This window comes from Bufo bufo, chromosome 7, assembly GCF_905171765.1.
Source record: "Bufo bufo chromosome 7, aBufBuf1.1, whole genome shotgun sequence".
Lineage (NCBI taxonomy): Eukaryota > Metazoa > Chordata > Amphibia > Anura > Bufonidae > Bufo > Bufo bufo.
Genome location: NC_053395.1, coordinates 1863255 through 1883043, shown reverse-complemented (window position 1 = coordinate 1883043; position 19789 = coordinate 1863255). Strand labels below are relative to the sequence as shown.

The 19789-nt window shown below is 54.8% G+C and overlaps 2 protein-coding genes across 4 annotated transcripts in view; one reads left to right on the top strand and one right to left on the bottom strand.

The window, feature by feature from the left end:
- The window catches only part of PAQR4 (progestin and adipoQ receptor family member 4), a 48824-nt gene extending 42141 nt beyond the window's left edge, over positions 1 to 6683 (top strand). Inside the window, exon 4 of the mRNA XM_040439965.1 lies at positions 5415 to 6683. Coding sequence (XP_040295899.1) covers positions 5415 to 5848 — 434 coding nt within the window. The 3' untranslated portion in view covers positions 5849 to 6683. The remainder of the gene's footprint in view (positions 1 to 5414) is intronic.
- Positions 6684 to 6742: 59 nt separating this feature from the next.
- Positions 6743 to 19789, bottom strand: part of PKMYT1 (protein kinase, membrane associated tyrosine/threonine 1) — a 42367-nt gene continuing 29320 nt past the window's right edge. For all 3 annotated transcript variants that reach the window (XM_040440095.1, XM_040440096.1, XM_040440093.1), the window contains exons 7-8: positions 7628 to 7720; positions 6743 to 7080 (exon numbers count right to left, since the gene is read on the bottom strand). In XM_040440095.1, coding sequence (XP_040296029.1) covers positions 6903 to 7080; positions 7628 to 7720 — 271 coding nt within the window. In that variant the 3' untranslated portion in view covers positions 6743 to 6902. The remainder of the gene's footprint in view (positions 7081 to 7627; positions 7721 to 19789) is intronic.

Here is a 19789-nt window from a genome sequence, read left to right as displayed (position 1 = left end):
CTCTCCTCTAGTACACTATAATCTAGCACTGCAGGGTTCTCACATCAGGGTATATAGCAGCCTGTCCTGAGTGTCCTCACATTCTAGAGGATGTCCTGAGGATTAGATGTCCTCTAGTACACTAGGATCTAGAACTGCAGGGTTCTCACATGAGGGTATATAGCAGCCTGTCCTGAGTGTCCTCATGTTCTAGAGGATGTCCTGAGGATTAGCTGTCTTCCCCTCTAGTACACTAGGATCTAGAACTGCAGGGTTCTCACATGAGGGTATATAGCAGCCTGTCCAGAGAGTCCTCATGTTCTAGAGGATGTCATGAGGATTAGCTGTCCTCCCCTCTAGTACACTAGGATCTAGAACTGCAGGGTTCTCACATCAGGGCATAGCAGCCTGTCCTGAGTGTCCTCACGTTCTAGAGGCTGTCCTGAGGATTAGCTGTCCTCCCCTCTAGTACACTATAATCTAGAACTGCAGGGTTCTCACATCAGGGTATATAGCAGCCTGTCGCGAGTGTCCTCATGTTCTAGAGGATGTCCTGAAGGATTAGCTGTCCTCCCCTCTAGTACACTAGGATCTAGAACTGCAGGGTTCTCACATCAGGGCATAGCAACCTGGCCTGAGAGTCCTCATGTTCTAGAGGATGTCCTGAGGATTAGCTGTCCTCCCCTCTAGTACACTATAATCTAGAACTGCAGGGTTCTCACATTAGGGTATATAGCAGCCTGTCCTGAGTGTCCTCATGTTCTAGAGGATGTCCTGAGGATTAGCTGTCCTCTCCTCTAGTACACTAGGATCTAGAACTGCAGGGTTCTCACATCAGGGTATATAGCAGCCTGTCCTGAGTGTCCTCATGTTCTAGAGGATGTCCTGAGGATTAGCTGTCCTCTCCTCTAGTACACTATGCTCTAGCACTGCAGGGTTCTCACATTAGGGTATATAGCAGCTTGTCCTGAGTGTCCTCATGTTCTAGAGGATGTCCTGAGGATTAGCTGTCCTCCCCTCTAGTACACTATAATCTAGAACTGCAGGGTTCTCACATTAGGGTATATAGCAGCCTGTCCTGAGTGTCCTCATGTTCTAGAGGATGTCCTGAGGATTAGCTGTCCTCTCCTCTAGTACACTAGGATCTAGAACTGCAGGGTTCTCACATCAGGGCATAGCAACCTGGCCTGAGAGTCCTCATGTTCTAGAGGATGTCCTGAGGATTAGCTGTCCTCTCCTCTAGTACACTAGGATCTAGCACTGCAGGGTTCTCACATCAGGGCATAGGAGCCTGGCCCGAGTGTCCTCATGTTCTAGAGGATGTCCTGAGGATTAGCTGTCCTCCCCTCTAGTACACTATAATCTAGAACTGCAGGGTTCTCACATTAGGGTATATAGCAGCCTGTCCTGAGTGTCCTCATGTTCTAGAGGATGTCCTGAGGATTAGCTGTCCTCTCCTCTAGTACACTAGGATCTAGAACTGCAGGGTTCTCACATCAGGGCATAGCAACCTGGCCTGAGAGTCCTCATGTTCTAGAGGATGTCCTGAGGATTAGATGTCCTCTAGTACACTATAATCTAGAACTGCAGGGTTCTCACATCAGGGCATAGCAGCCTGGCCTGAGAGTCCTCATGTTCTAGAGGATGTCCTGAGGATTAGCTGTCCTCTACTCTAGTACACTAGGATCTAGAACTGCAGGGTTCTCACATGAGTGTATATAGCAGCCTGTCCTGAGTGTCCTCACGTTCTAGAGGCTGTCCTGAGGATTAGCTGTCCTCCCCTCTAGTACACTATAATCTAGAACTGCAGGGTTCTCACATGAGGGTATATAGCAGCCTGTCCAGAGAGTCCTCATGTTCTAGAGGATGTCATGAGGATTAGCTGTCCTCCCCTCTAGTACACTAGGATCTAGAACTGCAGGGTTCTCACATCAGGGCATAGCAGCCTGTCCTGAGTGTCCTCACGTTCTAGAGGCTGTCCTGAGGATTAGCTTTCCTCCCCTCTAGTACACTATAATCTAGAACTGCAGGGTTCTCACATCAGGGTATATAGCAGCCTGTCCCGAGTGTCCTCATGTTCTAGAGGATGTCCTGAGGATTAGCTGTCCTCCCCTCTAGTACACTAGGATCTAGAACTGCAGGGTTCTCACATCAGGGCATAGCAACCTGGCCCGAGAGTCCTCATGTTCTAGAGGATGTCCTGAGGATTAGCTGTCCTCTCCTCTAGTACACTATGCTCTAGCACTGCAGGGTTCTCACATTAGGGTATATAGCAGCTTGTCCTGAGTGTCCTCATGTTCTAGAGGATGTCCTGAGGATTAGCTGTCCTCTCCTCTAGTACACTAGGATCTAGAACTGCAGGGTTCTCACATCAGGGTATATAGCAGCCTGGCCTGAGTGTCCTCATGTTCTAGAGGATGTCCTGAGGATTAGCTGTCCTCTCCTCTAGTACACTAGGATCTAGAACTGCAGGGTTCTCACATCAGGGTATATAGCAGCCTGGCCTGAGTGTCCTCATGTTCTAGAGGATGTCCTGAGGATTAGCTGTCCTCCCCTCTAGTACACTATGCTCTAGCACTGCAGGGTTCTCACATCAGGGTATATAGCAGCCTGTCCTGAGTGTCCTCATGTTCTAGAGGATGTCCTGAGGATTAGCTTTCCTCCCCTCTAGTACACTATAATCTAGAACTGCAGGGTTCTCACATCAGGGTATATAGCAGCCTGTCCCGAGTGTCCTCATGTTCTAGAGGATGTCCTGAGGATTAGCTGTCCTCCCCTCTAGTACACTAGGATCTAGAACTGCAGGGTTCTCACATCAGGGCATAGCAACCTGGCCTGAGAGTCCTCATGTTCTAGAGGATGTCCTGAGGATTAGCTGTCCTCTCCTCTAGTACACTAGGATCTAGAACTGCAGGGTTCTCACATCAGGGTATATAGCAGCCTGGCCTGAGTGTCCTCATGTTCTAGAGGATGTCCTGAGGATTAGCTGTCCTCTCCTCTAGTACACTAGGATCTAGAACTGCAGGGTTCTCACATCAGGGTATATAGCAGCCTGGCCTGAGTGTCCTCATGTTCTAGAGGATGTCCTGAGGATTAGCTGTCCTCTCCTCTAGTACACTAGGATCTAGAACTGCAGGGTTCTCACATCAGGGTATATAGCAGCCTGGCCTGAGTGTCCTCATGTTCTAGAGGATGTCCTGAGGATTAGCTGTCCTCTCCTCTAGTACACTATGCTCTAGCACTGCAGGGTTCTCACATTAGGGTATATAGCAGCTTGTCCTGAGTGTCCTCATGTTCTAGAGGATGTCCTGAGGATTAGCTGTCCTCTAGTACACTATAATCTAGAACTGCAGGGTTCTCACAACAGGGCTTAGCAGCCTGTCCTGAGTGTCCTCACGTTCTAGAGGATGTCCTGAGGATTAGCTGTCCTCTCCTCTAGTACACTATGCTCTAGCACTGCAGGGTTCTCACATTAGGGTATATAGCAGCTTGTCCTGAGTGTCCTCATGTTCTAGAGGATGTCCTGAGGATTAGCTGTCCTCTCCTCTAGTACACTAGGATCTAGAACTGCAGGGTTCTCACATCAGGGTATATAGCAGCCTGTCCTGAGTGTCCTCATGTTCTAGAGGATGTCCTGAGGATTAGCTGTCCTCTCCTCTAGTACACTAGGATCTAGAACTGCAGGGTTCTCACATCAGGGTATATAGCAGCCTGTCCTGAGTGTCCTCATGTTCTAGAGGATGTCCTGAGGATTAGCTGTCCTCCCCTCTAGTACACTAGGATCTAGAACTGCAGGGTTCTCACATTAGGGTATATAGCAGCCTGTCCTGAGTGTCCTCATGTTCTAGAGGATGTCCTGAGGATTAGCTGTCCTCCCCTCTAGTACACTATGCTCTAGCACTGCAGGGTTCTCACATCAGGGTATATAGCAGCCTGTCCTGAGTGTCCTCATGTTCTAGAGGATGTCCTGAGGATTAGCTGTCCTCCCCTCTAGTACACTATGCTCTAGCACTGCAGGGTTCTCACATTAGGGTATATAGCAGCCTGTCCTGAGTGTCCTCATGTTCTAGAGGATGTCCTGAGGATTAGCTGTCCTCTCCTCTAGTACACTATGCTCTAGCACTGCAGGGTTCTCACATTAGGGTATATAGCAGCTTGTCCTGAGTGTCCTCATGTTCTAGAGGATGTCCTGAGGATTAGCTGTCCTCTAGTACACTATAATCTAGAACTGCAGGGTTCTCACAACAGGGCTTAGCAGCCTGTCCTGAGTGTCCTCACGTTCTAGAGGATGTCCTGAGGATTAGCTGTCCTCTCCTCTAGTACACTATGCTCTAGCACTGCAGGATTCTCACATTAGGGTATATAGCAGCTTGTCCTGAGTGTCCTCATGTTCTAGAGGATGTCCTGAGGATTAGCTGTCCTCTCCTCTAGTACACTAGGATCTAGAACTGCAGGGTTCTCACATCAGGGTATATAGCAGCCTGTCCTGAGTGTCCTCATGTTCTAGAGGATGTCCTGAGGATTAGCTGTCCTCCACTCTAGTACACTAGGATCTAGAACTGCAGGGTTCTCACATGAGGGTGTAGGAGCCTGGCCTGAGTGTCCTCATGTTCTAGAGGATGTCCTGAGGATTAGCTGTCCTCTCTAGTACACTATGCTCTAGCACTGCAGGGTTCTCACATCAGGGCATAGCAGTCTGTCCCGAGAGTCCTCATGTTCTAGAGGATGTCCTGAGGATTAGCTGTCCTCTCCTCTAGTACACTATAATCTAGCACTGCAGGGTTCTCACATTAGGGTATATAGCAGCCTGTCCTGAGTGTCCTCATGTTCTAGAGGATGTCCTGAGGATTAGCTGTCCTCTCCTCTAGTACACTAGGATCTAGAACTGCAGGGTTCTCACATGAGGGTGTAGGAGCCTGGCCTGAGTGTCCTCATGTTCTAGAGGATGTCCTGAGGATTAGCTGTCCTCTCCTCTAGTACACTAGGATCTAGAACTGCAGGGTTCTCACATCAGGGTATATAGCAGCCTGTCCTGAGTGTCCTCATGTTCTAGAGGATGTCCTGAGGATTAGCTGTCCTCTAGTACACTATAATCTAGAACTGCAGGGTTCTCACAACAGGGCTTAGCAGCCTGTCCTGAGTGTCCTCACGTTCTAGAGGATGTCCTGAGGATTAGCTGTCCTCCCCTCTAGTACACTATGCTCTAGCACTGCAGGGTATATAGCAGCCTGTCCCGAGAGTCCTCACGTTGTAGAGGATGTCCTCCCCTCTAGTACACCATGCTCTAGCACTGCAGGGTTCATCAGGGTATATAGCAGCCTGTCCCGAGAGTCCTCACGTTGTAGAGGATGTCCTCCCCTCTAGTACACCATGCTCTAGCACTGCAGGGTTCTCATGTCAGGGATACGTACTGACGAGACGTTCTCTCTCCTCAGGTGCGCTCCCCATCATCTACTGTACGCTCCTCTGCCATCCCGTCACACGGAGCCTGGCTCTCTTGACCTACAGCGGCTTGTCCAGTTACGTCATCTTCTGCGCAGTCACTGCTCACAGTAACGTCAGCCGCCTCTGCTCGTTTGCCTGGCAGGCTGCCTTCCGCTTCTTCTTCTTCTATCTTCGTTGGGCAGGGCTGGGCTCCGGCCATCCTTCTTCACTACGCTGCTACCTCCTTATGGATAGCCTGGCCCTACTCGGAGGCATCATTAACGTTTCCCGCCTTCCTGAACGTTTACAACCTGGAAAATTTGACTACTGGTGCAATAGTCACCAGATCATGCACGTCCTGGTGGTGATCAGCATCTTGTATTTGCACTGGGGTGTAACCTCTGACCTCACTTGGATAAGCAGTTCTCCCTGCCCGTTGGAGTGACGCGCCCTCCGAGACCACAGCACGGAGATGTAGGTGAAGGCGCAACCAGCAAAACAAAACTTGAAGTAGAACTTATACGTAGATTTCCTCAGTACCTGATGGAGGACAGAAGTATTTATTATTGACTACTGTAAGGACTAATGTAACCAGGAGCCTCCAGGGAGGTTCTACCATATCAGTATTACATCTCCAGTAGGAGCAGGATGTGGTCACCATGACAGACGACAGATCTCCTGCTCCACCACAGATCATGGCTGCTAAAACCAGAAGCACCTCACAGTCAAGACGATGGAGGAAGCCGACACACGGACTGTGGTCCTCCATGGACCGTCCTATGCTCCAGCCGTAGGGAGGCAGCAGTGCACCCAGGGGAGGGCGCTACACATGGGAAGAGCAGGGACAGGTCACACGCCGGTTCTGGTGTCGAGAACGTTTAATAACATTTCATTCACTTATATCATGAAGGGGAAGAGTTGTGAGGGCGCCCCCCGCCCCAAGGGTCCAGACCGAGCGCTAGAAGTCATTCTTACAGGAAAGCCGTTTCTTTAGACCCCCCCCAGCAAGTATGAGATAGCATAAGAGGAGGCTGTAGTTCCCACTGCTCGTGTGCCAGGAGGAATAGTTGCCTTACACCTTGTCTAGACTAATGAGCCTTTAGCTGCTCCTCCTGGGGTGGCTGGAGCAGACAGACGGGGCTTTGCACGAGGCCAGTATTACTAATGCAATAATAAACCTTTTCTGAAAACTTGTCTGCACCGTCGTCATTTAGATAAACAGACTCCGTCCGCCTCTGCAGCGGAGAAAGGAGGCCCACGACAATGTGCCGCCGCCATCAATCCTCTACACCGCAGAGCAGAAAGGCACCGGAATGATCGTTAATGAACCCTCCACCACGTCACATCCAGCAATAAGGACCATGGCCGGACACTGCACGCCGTCTATGGGGTCCTCACCCAAAAACAGTGGTGCAGATGCCCCTTTATTAATGTCTTACATCCAAAGGAGTCGGGGCTGATCCTACGGACCAGCACGGTCCTTCTCAGAAAAAAGATGTCTACTGCTCAGACGCCTCATCAAAAATACTAAGGAGGTTTCGAGGTAGAAAAGAGCGAGGTGCCTCAGCGTCCACAAAGCCTGAAGAACTGCCGCTGCTGTCCGGGCTCCCTGACTTCACACTGCACGGGGAGTCCTGGCTGATCCGGCTCACGTTCGGGGTCGGGGGCAGCGCCGACCTGGAAAGAACACAAGGTATCGATGTCACAGAGGAAAGAGAGAGACCCCTCGTGTCCCTAAAAACCACCCCCTTTACAATATCCGTAAGGGCGGCTTAAATGCATCGCATAGAAGCGATTGGTCAGTGAGGCTGAAGGAGGCAGATGGGGCCTCATCACACATGGCAGTCATCGGGTATGGAAAATGAGCCTGCATTCAAGCTGCACGTCCCCTCGGCTCAGCCGCCCGCGTTACCTTCGTCTTCCTCCAGAACCGATTATTAATGTAATGAACCGCGCAGCCATTGCTAAGAGTCTGGACGCCATGGAGCCGGCGAGAGCCGCTTCATCAACAGTGATGGTGTGTCCTCCAGCGAACATGGCGGGCTGCCATCTTCAGTAAGGTAGACTCACCCGTCCGGCGATGCACAGGTAAGTCGGTCTGAAATCAGACGCAGTCACAGGGAGCAGACAGTTCTGAGAACCGGACGGGTGAGTCTACCTTACTGAAGATGGCAGCCCGCATGTGTTCACTTACCATCACTGTTCATCAACATGGTGGACTTACCTCTGCCGCAGGTTGGAGTCAGGAGACAGATTGCGGGGTGTGGACGTGCTGCCCAGAGACGGCCGCGACAACAGATCCGGAGAATGTCTGCAACTGAACACAATGCAGGGCTGATACGTAGTGAACACCTCACAGGCACCTATAGGTGCTGCCTCGTACACCTCACAGGCACCTATACCTGCTGCCTCGTACACCTCACAGGCACCTATACCTGCCGCCTCACACACCTCACAGGCACCTATACCTGCTGCCTCCTACACCTCACAGGCACCTATACCTGCCGCCTCACACACCTCACAGACACCTATACCTGCTGCCTCACACACCTCACAGACACCTATACCTGCCGCCTCACACACCTCACAGGCACCTATACCTGCCGCCTCATACACCTCACAGGCACCTATACCTGCCGCCTCACACACCTCACAGACACCTATACCTGCTGCCTCACACACCTCACAGACACCTATACCTGCCGCCTCACACACCTCACAGGCACCTATACCTGCTGCCTCCTACACCTCACAGGCACCTATAGCTGCCGCCTCACACACCTCACAGACACCTATACCTGCTGCCTCACACACCTCACAGACACCTATACCTGCCGCCTCACACACCTCACAGGCACCTATACCTGCTGCCTCCTACACCTCACAGGCACCTATAGCTGCCGCCTCACACACCTCACAGACACCTATACCTGCCGCCTCACACACCTCACAGACACCTATACCTGCTGCCTCACAGACACCTATACCTGCCGCCTCACACACCTCACAGACACCTATACCTGCTGCCTCACACACCTCACAGACACCTATACCTGCTGCCTCCTATACCTCACAGGCACCTATACCTGCTGCCTCACACACCTCACAGACACCTATACCTGCTGCCTCACACACCTCACAGGCACCTATACCTGCTGCCTCGTACACCTCACAGACACCTATACCTGCTGCCTCACACACCTCACAGGCACCTATACCTGCCGCCTCACACACCTCACAGGCACCTATACCTGCTGCCTCATTCACCTCACAGGCACCTATACCTGCTGCCTCACACACCTCACAGGCACCTATACCTGCTGCCTCATTCACCTCACAGGCACCTATACCTGCCGCCTCACACACCTCACAGGCACCTATACCTGCTGCCTCATTCACCTCACAGGCACCTATACCTGCTGCCTCCTATACCTCACAGGCACCTATACCTGCTGCCTCATTCACCTCACAGGCACCTATACCTGCTGCCTCACACACCTCACAGGCACCTATACCTGCCGCCTCACACACCTCACAGGCACCTATACCTGCTGCCTCATTCACCTCACAGGCACCTATACCTGCCGCCTCACACACCTCACAGGCACCTATACCTGCTGCCTCCTACACCTCACAGGCACCTATACCTGCCGCCTCGTACACCTCACAGGCACCTATACCTGCTGCCTCACAGGCACCTATACCTGCTGCCTCCTACACCTCACAGACACCTATACCTGCCGCCTCACACACCTCACAGGCACCTATACCTGCTGCCTCCTACACCTCACAGACACCTATACCTGCTGCCTCACACACCTCACAGACACCTATACCTGCCGCCTCACACACCTCACAGGCACCTATACCTGCTGCCTCCTACACCTCACAGGCACCTATAGCTGCCGCCTCACACACCTCACAGACACCTATACCTGCCGCCTCACACACCTCACAGGCACCTATACCTGCTGCCTCGTACACCTCACAGACACCTATACCTGCTGCCTCACACACCTCACAGGCACCTATACCTGCCGCCTCACACACCTCACAGGCACCTATACCTGCTGCCTCATTCACCTCACAGGCACCTATACCTGCTGCCTCACACACCTCACAGGCACCTATACCTGCTGCCTCATTCACCTCACAGGCACCTATACCTGCCGCCTCACACACCTCACAGGCACCTATACCTGCTGCCTCATTCACCTCACAGGCACCTATACCTGCTGCCTCACACACCTCACAGGCACCTATACCTGCTGCCTCATTCACCTCACAGGCACCTATACCTGCTGCCTCACACACCTCACAGGCACCTATACCTGCCGCCTCACACACCTCACAGGCACCTATACCTGCTGCCTCATTCACCTCACAGGCACCTATACCTGCCGCCTCACACACCTCACAGGCACCTATACCTGCTGCCTCCTACACCTCACAGGCACCTATACCTGTTGCCTCATTCACCTCACAGGCACCTATACCTGCTGCCTCGTACACCTCACAGGCACCTATACCTGCCGCCTCACACACCTCACAGGCACCTATACCTGCTGCCTCACACACCTCACAGGCACCTATACCTGCTGCCTCACACACCTCACAGGCACCTATACCTGCTGCCTCCTACACCTCACAGGCACCTATACCTGCTGCCTCACACACCTCACAGGCACCTATACCTGCTGCCTCACACACCTCACAGGCACCTATACCTGCCGCCTCACACACCTCACAGGCACCTATACCTGCTGCCTCACACACCTCACAGGCACCTATACCTGCTGCCTCACACACCTCACAGGCACCTATACCTGCCGCCTCACACACCTCACAGGCACCTATACCTGCCGCCTCACACACCTCACAGGCACCTATACCTGCTGCCTCCTACACCTCACAGGCACCTATACCTGTTGCCTCATTCACCTCACAGGCACCTATACCTGCTGCCTCGTACACCTCACAGGCACCTATACCTGCCGCCTCACACACCTCACAGGCACCTATACCTGCTGCCTCACACACCTCACAGGCACCTATACCTGCTGCCTCCTACACCTCACAGGCACCTATACCTGCTGCCTCACACACCTCACAGGCACCTATACCTGCTGCCTCACACACCTCACAGGCACCTATACCTGCCGCCTCACACACCTCACAGGCACCTATACCTGCTGCCTCACACACCTCACAGGCACCTATACCTGCTGCCTCACACACCTCACAGGCACCTATACCTGCCGCCTCACACACCTCACAGACACCTATACCTGCCGCCTCACACACCTCACAGGCACCTATACCTGCCGCCTCACAGGCACCTATACCTGCTGCCTCATTCACCTCACAGGCACCTATACCTGCTGCCTCACACACCTCACAGACACCTATACCTGCTGCCTCATACACCTCACAGACACCTATACCTGCTGCCTCACACACCTCACAGACACCTATACCTGCTGCCTCATACACCTCACAGGCACCTATACCTGCTGCCTCACACACCTCACAGGCACCTATACCTGCTGCCTCACACACCTCACAGGCACCTATACCTGCTGCCTCACACACCTCACAGGCACCTATACCTGCCGCCTCACACACCTCACAGGCACCTATACCTGCTGCCTCACACACCTCACAGGCACCTATACCTGCTGCCTCACACACCTCACAGGCACCTATACCTGCTGCCTCACACACCTCACAGGCACCTATACCTGCCGCCTCACAGGCACCTATACCTGCTGCCTCATTCACCTCACAGGCACCTATACCTGCTGCCTCACACACCTCACAGACACCTATACCTGCTGCCTCATACACCTCACAGACACCTATACCTGCTGCCTCACACACCTCACAGACACCTATACCTGCTGCCTCATACACCTCACAGGCACCTATACCTGCTGCCTCACACACCTCACAGGCACCTATACCTGCTGCCTCACACACCTCACAGGCACCTATACCTGCTGCCTCACACACCTCACAGGCACCTATACCTGCCGCCTCACACACCTCACAGGCACCTATACCTGCTGCCTCACACACCTCACAGGCACCTATACCTGCCGCCTCACACACCTCACAGGCACCTATACCTGCTGCCTCATACACCTCACAGGCACCTATACCTGCCGCCTCACACACCTCACAGGCACCTATACCTGCTGCCTCACACACCTCACAGGCACCTATACCTGCCGCCTCACACACCTCACAGACACCTATACCTGCTGCCTCACAGGCACCTATACCTGCCGCCTCACACACCTCACAGACACCTATACCTGCCGCCTCACACACCTCACAGGCACCTATACCTGCCGCCTCACAGGCACCTATACCTGCTGCCTCATTCACCTCACAGGCACCTATACCTGCTGCCTCACACACCTCACAGGCACCTATACCTGCTGCCTCGTACACCTCACAGGCACCTATACCTGCTGCCTCGTACACCTCACAGGCACCTATACCTGCCGCCTCACACACCTCACAGACACCTATACCTGCCGCCTCACACACCTCACAGGCACCTATACCTGCTGCCTCACACACCTCACAGGCACCTATACCTGCCGCCTCCTACACCTCACAGGCACCTATACCTGCCGCCTCCTACACCTCACAGGCACCTATACCTGCTGCCTCGTACACCTCACAGGCACCTATACCTGCCGCCTCACACACCTCACAGGCACCTATACCTGCTGCCTCCTACACCTCACAGGCACCTATACCTGCCGCCTCACACACCTCACAGGCACCTATACCTGCTGCCTCCTACACCTCACAGGCACCTATACCTGCCGCCTCACAGGCACCTATACCTGCCGCCTCACACACCTCACAGACACCTATACCTGCCGCCTCACACACCTCACAGGCACCTATACCTGCTGCCTCACACACCTCACAGGCACCTATACCTGCCGCCTCACACACCTCACAGGCACCTATACCTGCTGCCTCACACACCTCACAGGCACCTATACCTGCCGCCTCACACACCTCACAGGCACCTATACCTGCCGCCTCCTACACCTCACAGGCACCTATACCTGCTGCCTCACACACCTCACAGGCACCTATACCTGCCGCCTCGTACACCTCACAGGCACCTATACCTGCCGCCTCACAGGCACCTATACCTGCCGCCTCACACACCTCACAGACACCTATACCTGCCGCCTCACACACCTCACAGGCACCTATACCTGCTGCCTCACACACCTCACAGGCACCTATACCTGCTGCCTCCTACACCTCACAGGCACCTATACCTGCTGCCTCACACACCTCACAGGCACCTATACCTGCTGCCTCGTACACCTCACAGACACCTATACCTGCTGCCTCACACACCTCACAGGCACCTATACCTGCTGCCTCCTACACCTCACAGACACCTATACCTGCTGCCTCCTACACCTCACAGGCACCTATACCTGCTGCCTCCTACACCTCACAGGCACCTATACCTGCCGCCTCACACACCTCACAGACACCTATACCTGCCGCCTCACACACCTCACAGGCACCTATACCTGCCGCCTCACACACCTCACAGACACCTATACCTGCTGCCTCACACACCTCACAGGCACCTATACCTGCCGCCTCACACACCTCACAGACACCTATACCTGCCGCCTCACACACCTCACAGACACCTATACCTGCTGCCTCACACACCTCACAGGCACCTATACCTGCCGCCTCACAGGCACCTATACCTGACGCCTCACACACCTTACAGGCACCTATACCTGCCGCCTCACACACCTCACAGGCACCTATACCTGCTGCCTCATACACCTCACAGACACCTATACCTGCTGCCTCATACACCTCACAGACACCTATACCTGCTGCCTCATACACCTCACAGACACCTATACCTGCTGCCTCCTACACCTCACAGACACCTATACCTGCTGCCTCATACACCTCACAGACACCTATACCTGCTGCCTCACAGGCACCTATACCTGCCGCCTCACAGGCACCTCACAGGCACCTATACCTGCCGCCTCGTACACCTCACAGGCACCTATACCTGCCGCCTCGTACACCTCACAGGCACCTATACCTGCTGCCTCACACACCTCACAGGCACCTATACCTGCTGCCTCATACACCTCACAGGCACCTATACCTGCTGCCTCACACACCTCACAGACACCTATACCTGCTGCCTCCTACACCTCACAGACACCTATACCTGCTGCCTCCTACACCTCACAGGCACCTATACCTGCTGCCTCACACACCTCACAGGCACCTATACCTGCCGCCTCACACACCGGACTATTGGGGTACACTGACACACACTGCCTGGTACACAGACACACTGCCTAGTACACCAGAGTATTGGGGTACACCGACACACACTGCCTAGTACACCAGAGTATTGGGGTACACCGACACACACTGCCTAGTACACCAGAGTATTGGGGTACACCGACACACACACTGCCTCGTACACCTGAGTATTGGGGTACACCGACACACACACTGCCTCGTACACCTGAGTATTGGGGTACACTGACACACACTGCCTCATACACCTGAGTATTGGGGTACACTGACACACACTGCCTCGTACACCTCACAGACACCTATACCTGCCGCCTCGTACACCTCACAGGCACCTATACCTGCCGCCTCACACACCTCACAGGCACCTATACCTGCTGCCTCACACACCTCACAGGCACCTATACCTGCCGCCTCACACACCTCACAGGCACCTATACCTGCCGCCTCACACACCTCACAGACACCTATACCTGCTGCCTCGTACACCTCACAGACACCTATACCTGCTGCCTCGTACACCTCACAGACACCTATACCTGCTGCCTCGTACACCTCACAGGCACCTATACCTGCTGCCTCCTACACCTCACAGGCACCTATACCTGCCGCCTCACACACCTCACAGGCACCTATACCTGCTGCCTCCTACACCTCACAGGCACCTATACCTGCCGCCTCACACACCTCACAGACACCTATACCTGCTGCCTCACACACCTCACAGACACCTATACCTGCCGCCTCACACACCTCACAGACACCTATACCTGCTGCCTCACACACCTCACAGGCACCTATACCTGCCGCCTCACACACCTCACAGGCACCTATACCTGCTGCCTCACACACCTCACAGGCACCTATACCTGCCGCCTCGTCACACCTCACAGGCACCTATACCTGCTGCCTCACACACCTCACAGACACCTATACCTGCCGCCTCACACACCTCACAGACACCTATACCTGCCGCCTCACACACCTCACAGGCACCTATACCTGCTGCCTCATTCACCTCACAGGCACCTATACCTGCTGCCTCACACACCTCACAGACACCTATACCTGCCGCCTCACACACCTCACAGGCACCTATACCTGCCGCCTCGTACACCTCACAGGCACCTATACCTGCTGCCTCCTACACCTCACAGGCACCTATACCTGCTGCCTCACAGGCACCTATACCTGCTGCCTCACACACCTCACAGACACCTATACCTGCCGCCTCACACACCTCACAGGCACCTATACCTGCTGCCTCCTACACCTCACAGGCACCTATACCTGCTGCCTCATTCACCTCACAGGCACCTATACCTGCTGCCTCGTACACCTCACAGGCACCTATACCTGCCGCCTCACACACCTCACAGGCACCTATACCTGCCGCCTCACACACCTCACAGGCACCTATACCTGCTGCCTCACACACCTCACAGGCACCTATACCTGCTGCCTCCTACACCTCACAGGCACCTATACCTGCTGCCTCACACACCTCACAGACACCTATACCTGCTGCCTCACACACCTCACAGGCACCTATACCTGCTGCCTCACACACCTCACAGACACCTATACCTGCCGCCTCACACACCTCACAGGCACCTATACCTGCTGCCTCACACACCTCACAGACACCTATACCTGCTGCCTCCTACACCTCACAGGCACCTATACCTGCTGCCTCACACACCTCACAGACACCTATACCTGCTGCCTCACACACCTCACAGGCACCTATACCTGCTGCCTCACACACCTCACAGACACCTATACCTGCCGCCTCACACACCTCACAGACACCTATACCTGCTGCCTCACACACCTCACAGGCACCTATACCTGCTGCCTCACACACCTCACAGGCACCTATACCTGCTGCCTCCTATACCTCACAGGCACCTATACCTGCCGCCTCACACACCTCACAGACACCTATACCTGCTGCCTCACAGGCACCTATACCTGCCGCCTCACACACCTCACAGGCACCTATACCTGCTGCCTCGTACACCTCACAGACACCTATACCTGCTGCCTCCTACACCTCACAGGCACCTATACCTGCTGCCTCACACACCTCACAGACACCTATACCTGCCGCCTCGTACACCTCACAGGCACCTATACCTGCTGCCTCGTACACCTCACAGACACCTATACCTGCCGCCTCACACACCTCACAGGCACCTATACCTGCTGCCTCACACACCTCACAGACACCTATACCTGCTGCCTCACACACCTCACAGACACCTATACCTGCTGCCTCACACACCTCACAGGCACCTATACCTGCCGCCTCACACACCTCACAGACACCTATACCTGCCGCCTCACACACCTCACAGGCACCTATACCTGCTGCCTCACACACCTCACAGACACCTATACCTGCCGCCTCACACACCTCACAGACACCTATACCTGCCGCCTCACACACCTCACAGGCACCTATACCTGCTGCCTCACACACCTCACAGGCACCTATACCTGCTGCCTCACACACCTCACAGGCACCTATACCTGCTGCCTCACACACCTCACAGACACCTATACCTGCTGCCTCCTACACCTCACAGACACCTATACCTGCCGCCTCACACACCTCACAGACACCTATACCTGCCGCCTCACACACCTCACAGGCACCTATACCTGCCGCCTCACAGGCACCTATACCTGCTGCCTCATTCACCTCACAGGCACCTATACCTGCTGCCTCATACACCTCACAGACACCTATACCTGCTGCCTCACACACCTCACAGACACCTATACCTGCTGCCTCATTCACCTCACAGGCACCTATACCTGCTGCCTCACACACCTCACAGGCACCTATACCTGCTGCCTCACACACCTCACAGGCACCTATACCTGCTGCCTCACACACCTCACAGGCACCTATACCTGCCGCCTCACACACCTCACAGGCACCTATACCTGCTGCCTCACACACCTCACAGGCACCTATACCTGCTGCCTCACACACCTCACAGGCACCTATACCTGCCGCCTCACACACCTCACAGGCACCTATACCTGCTGCCTCATACACCTCACAGGCACCTATACCTGCCGCCTCACACACCTCACAGGCACCTATACCTGCTGCCTCACACACCTCACAGGCACCTATACCTGCTGCCTCCTATACCTCACAGGCACCTATACCTGCCGCCTCACACACCTCACAGACACCTATACCTGCTGCCTCACAGGCACCTATACCTGCCGCCTCACACACCTCACAGACACCTATACCTGCTGCCTCACACACCTCACAGGCACCTATACCTGCCGCCTCACACACCTCACAGACACCTATACCTGCTGCCTCACAGGCACCTATACCTGCCGCCTCACACACCTCACAGACACCTATACCTGCCGCCTCACACACCTCACAGGCACCTATACCTGCCGCCTCACAGGCACCTATACCTGCTGCCTCATTCACCTCACAGGCACCTATACCTGCTGCCTCACACACCTCACAGGCACCTATACCTGCTGCCTCGTACACCTCACAGGCACCTATACCTGCTGCCTCCTACACCTCACAGGCACCTATACCTGCCGCCTCACACACCTCACAGACACCTATACCTGCCGCCTCACACACCTCACAGGCACCTATACCTGCTGCCTCACACACCTCACAGGCACCTATACCTGCCGCCTCGTACACCTCACAGGCACCTATACCTGCCGCCTCCTACACCTCACAGGCACCTATACCTGCTGCCTCGTACACCTCACAGGCACCTATACCTGCCGCCTCACACACCTCACAGGCACCTATACCTGCTGCCTCCTACACCTCACAGGCACCTATACCTGCCGCCTCACACACCTCACAGGCACCTATACCTGCTGCCTCCTACACCTCACAGGCACCTATACCTGCCGCCTCACAGGCACCTATACCTGCCGCCTCACACACCTCACAGACACCTATACCTGCCGCCTCACACACCTCACAGGCACCTATACCTGCTGCCTCACACACCTCACAGGCACCTATACCTGCCGCCTCACACACCTCACAGGCACCTATACCTGCCGCCTCCTACACCTCACAGGCACCTATACCTGCTGCCTCACACACCTCACAGGCACCTATACCTGCCGCCTCGTACACCTCACAGGCACCTATACCTGCCGCCTCACACACCTCACAGACACCTATACCTGCCGCCTCACACACCTCACAGGCACCTATACCTGCTGCCTCCTACACCTCACAGACACCTATACCTGCTGCCTCACACACCTCACAGGCACCTATACCTGCTGCCTCCTACACCTCACAGGCACCTATACCTGCCGCCTCACAGGCACCTATACCTGCCGCCTCACACACCTCACAGACACCTATACCTGCCGCCTCACACACCTCACAGGCACCTATACCTGCTGCCTCACACACCTCACAGGCACCTATACCTGCCGCCTCACACACCTCACAGGCACCTATACCTGCTGCCTCACACACCTCACAGGCACCTATACCTGCTGCCTCACACACCTCACAGGCACCTATACCTGCTGCCTCACACACCTCACAGACACCTATACCTGCCGCCTCACACACCTCACAGACACCTATACCTGCCGCCTCACACACCTCACAGGCACCTATACCTGCTGCCTCACACACCTCACAGGCACCTATACCTGCTGCCTCACACACCTCACAGGCACCTATACCTGCTGCCTCGTACACCTCACAGACACCTATACCTGCTGCCTCACACACCTCACAGACACCTATACCTGCTGCCTCCTACACCTCACAGGCACCTATACCTGCTGCCTCCTACACCTCACAGGCACCTATACCTGCCGCCTCACAGGCACCTATACCTGCCGCCTCACACACCTCACAGACACCTATACCTGCCGCCTCACACACCTCACAGGCACCTATACCTGCCGCCTCACACACCTCACAGACACCTATACCTGCTGCCTCACACACCTCACAGGCACCTATACCTGCCGCCTCACACACCTCACAGACACCTATACCTGCCGCCTCACACACCTCACAGGCACCTATACCTGCCGCCTCACACACCTCACAGACACCTATACCTGCTGCCTCGTACACCTCACAGACACCTATACCTGCTGCCTCACACACCTCACAGACACCTATACCTGCTGCCTCACACACCTCACAGACACCTATACCTGCTGCCTCATACACCTCACAGACACCTATACCTGCTGCCTCCTACACCTCACAGACACCTATACCTGCTGCCTCCTACACCTCACAGGCACCTATACCTGCCGCCTCACACACCTCACAGGCACCTATACCTGCCGCCTCACACACCTCACAGGCACCTATACCTGCCGCCTCACACACCTCACAGGCACCTATACCTGCCGCCTCACACACCTCACAGGCACCTATACCTGCCGCCTCACACACCTCACAGGCACCTATACCTGCCGCCTCGTACACCTCACAGGCACCTATACCTGCCGCCTCACACACCTCACAGGCACCTATACCTGCTGCCTCGTACACCTCACAGACACCTATACCTGCTGCCTCATACACCTCACAGACACCTATACCTGCTGCCTCACACACCTCACAGGCACCTATACCTGCTGCCTCCTACACCTCACAGACACCTATACCTGCTGCCTCATACACCTCACAGACACCTATACCTGCTGCCTCACAGGCACCTATACCTGCCGCCTCACAGGCACCTCACAGGCACCTATACCTGCCGCCTCGTACACCTCACAGGCACCTATACCTGCCGCCTCGTACACCTCACAGGCACCTATACCTGCTGCCTCACACACCTCACAGGCACCTATACCTGCTGCCTCATACACCTCACAGGCACCTATACCTGCTGCCTCACACACCTCACAGACACCTATACCTGCTGCCTCCTACACCTCACAGACACCTATACCTGCTGCCTCCTACACCTCACAGGCACCTATACCTGCTGCCTCACACACCTCACAGGCACCTATACCTGCCCGC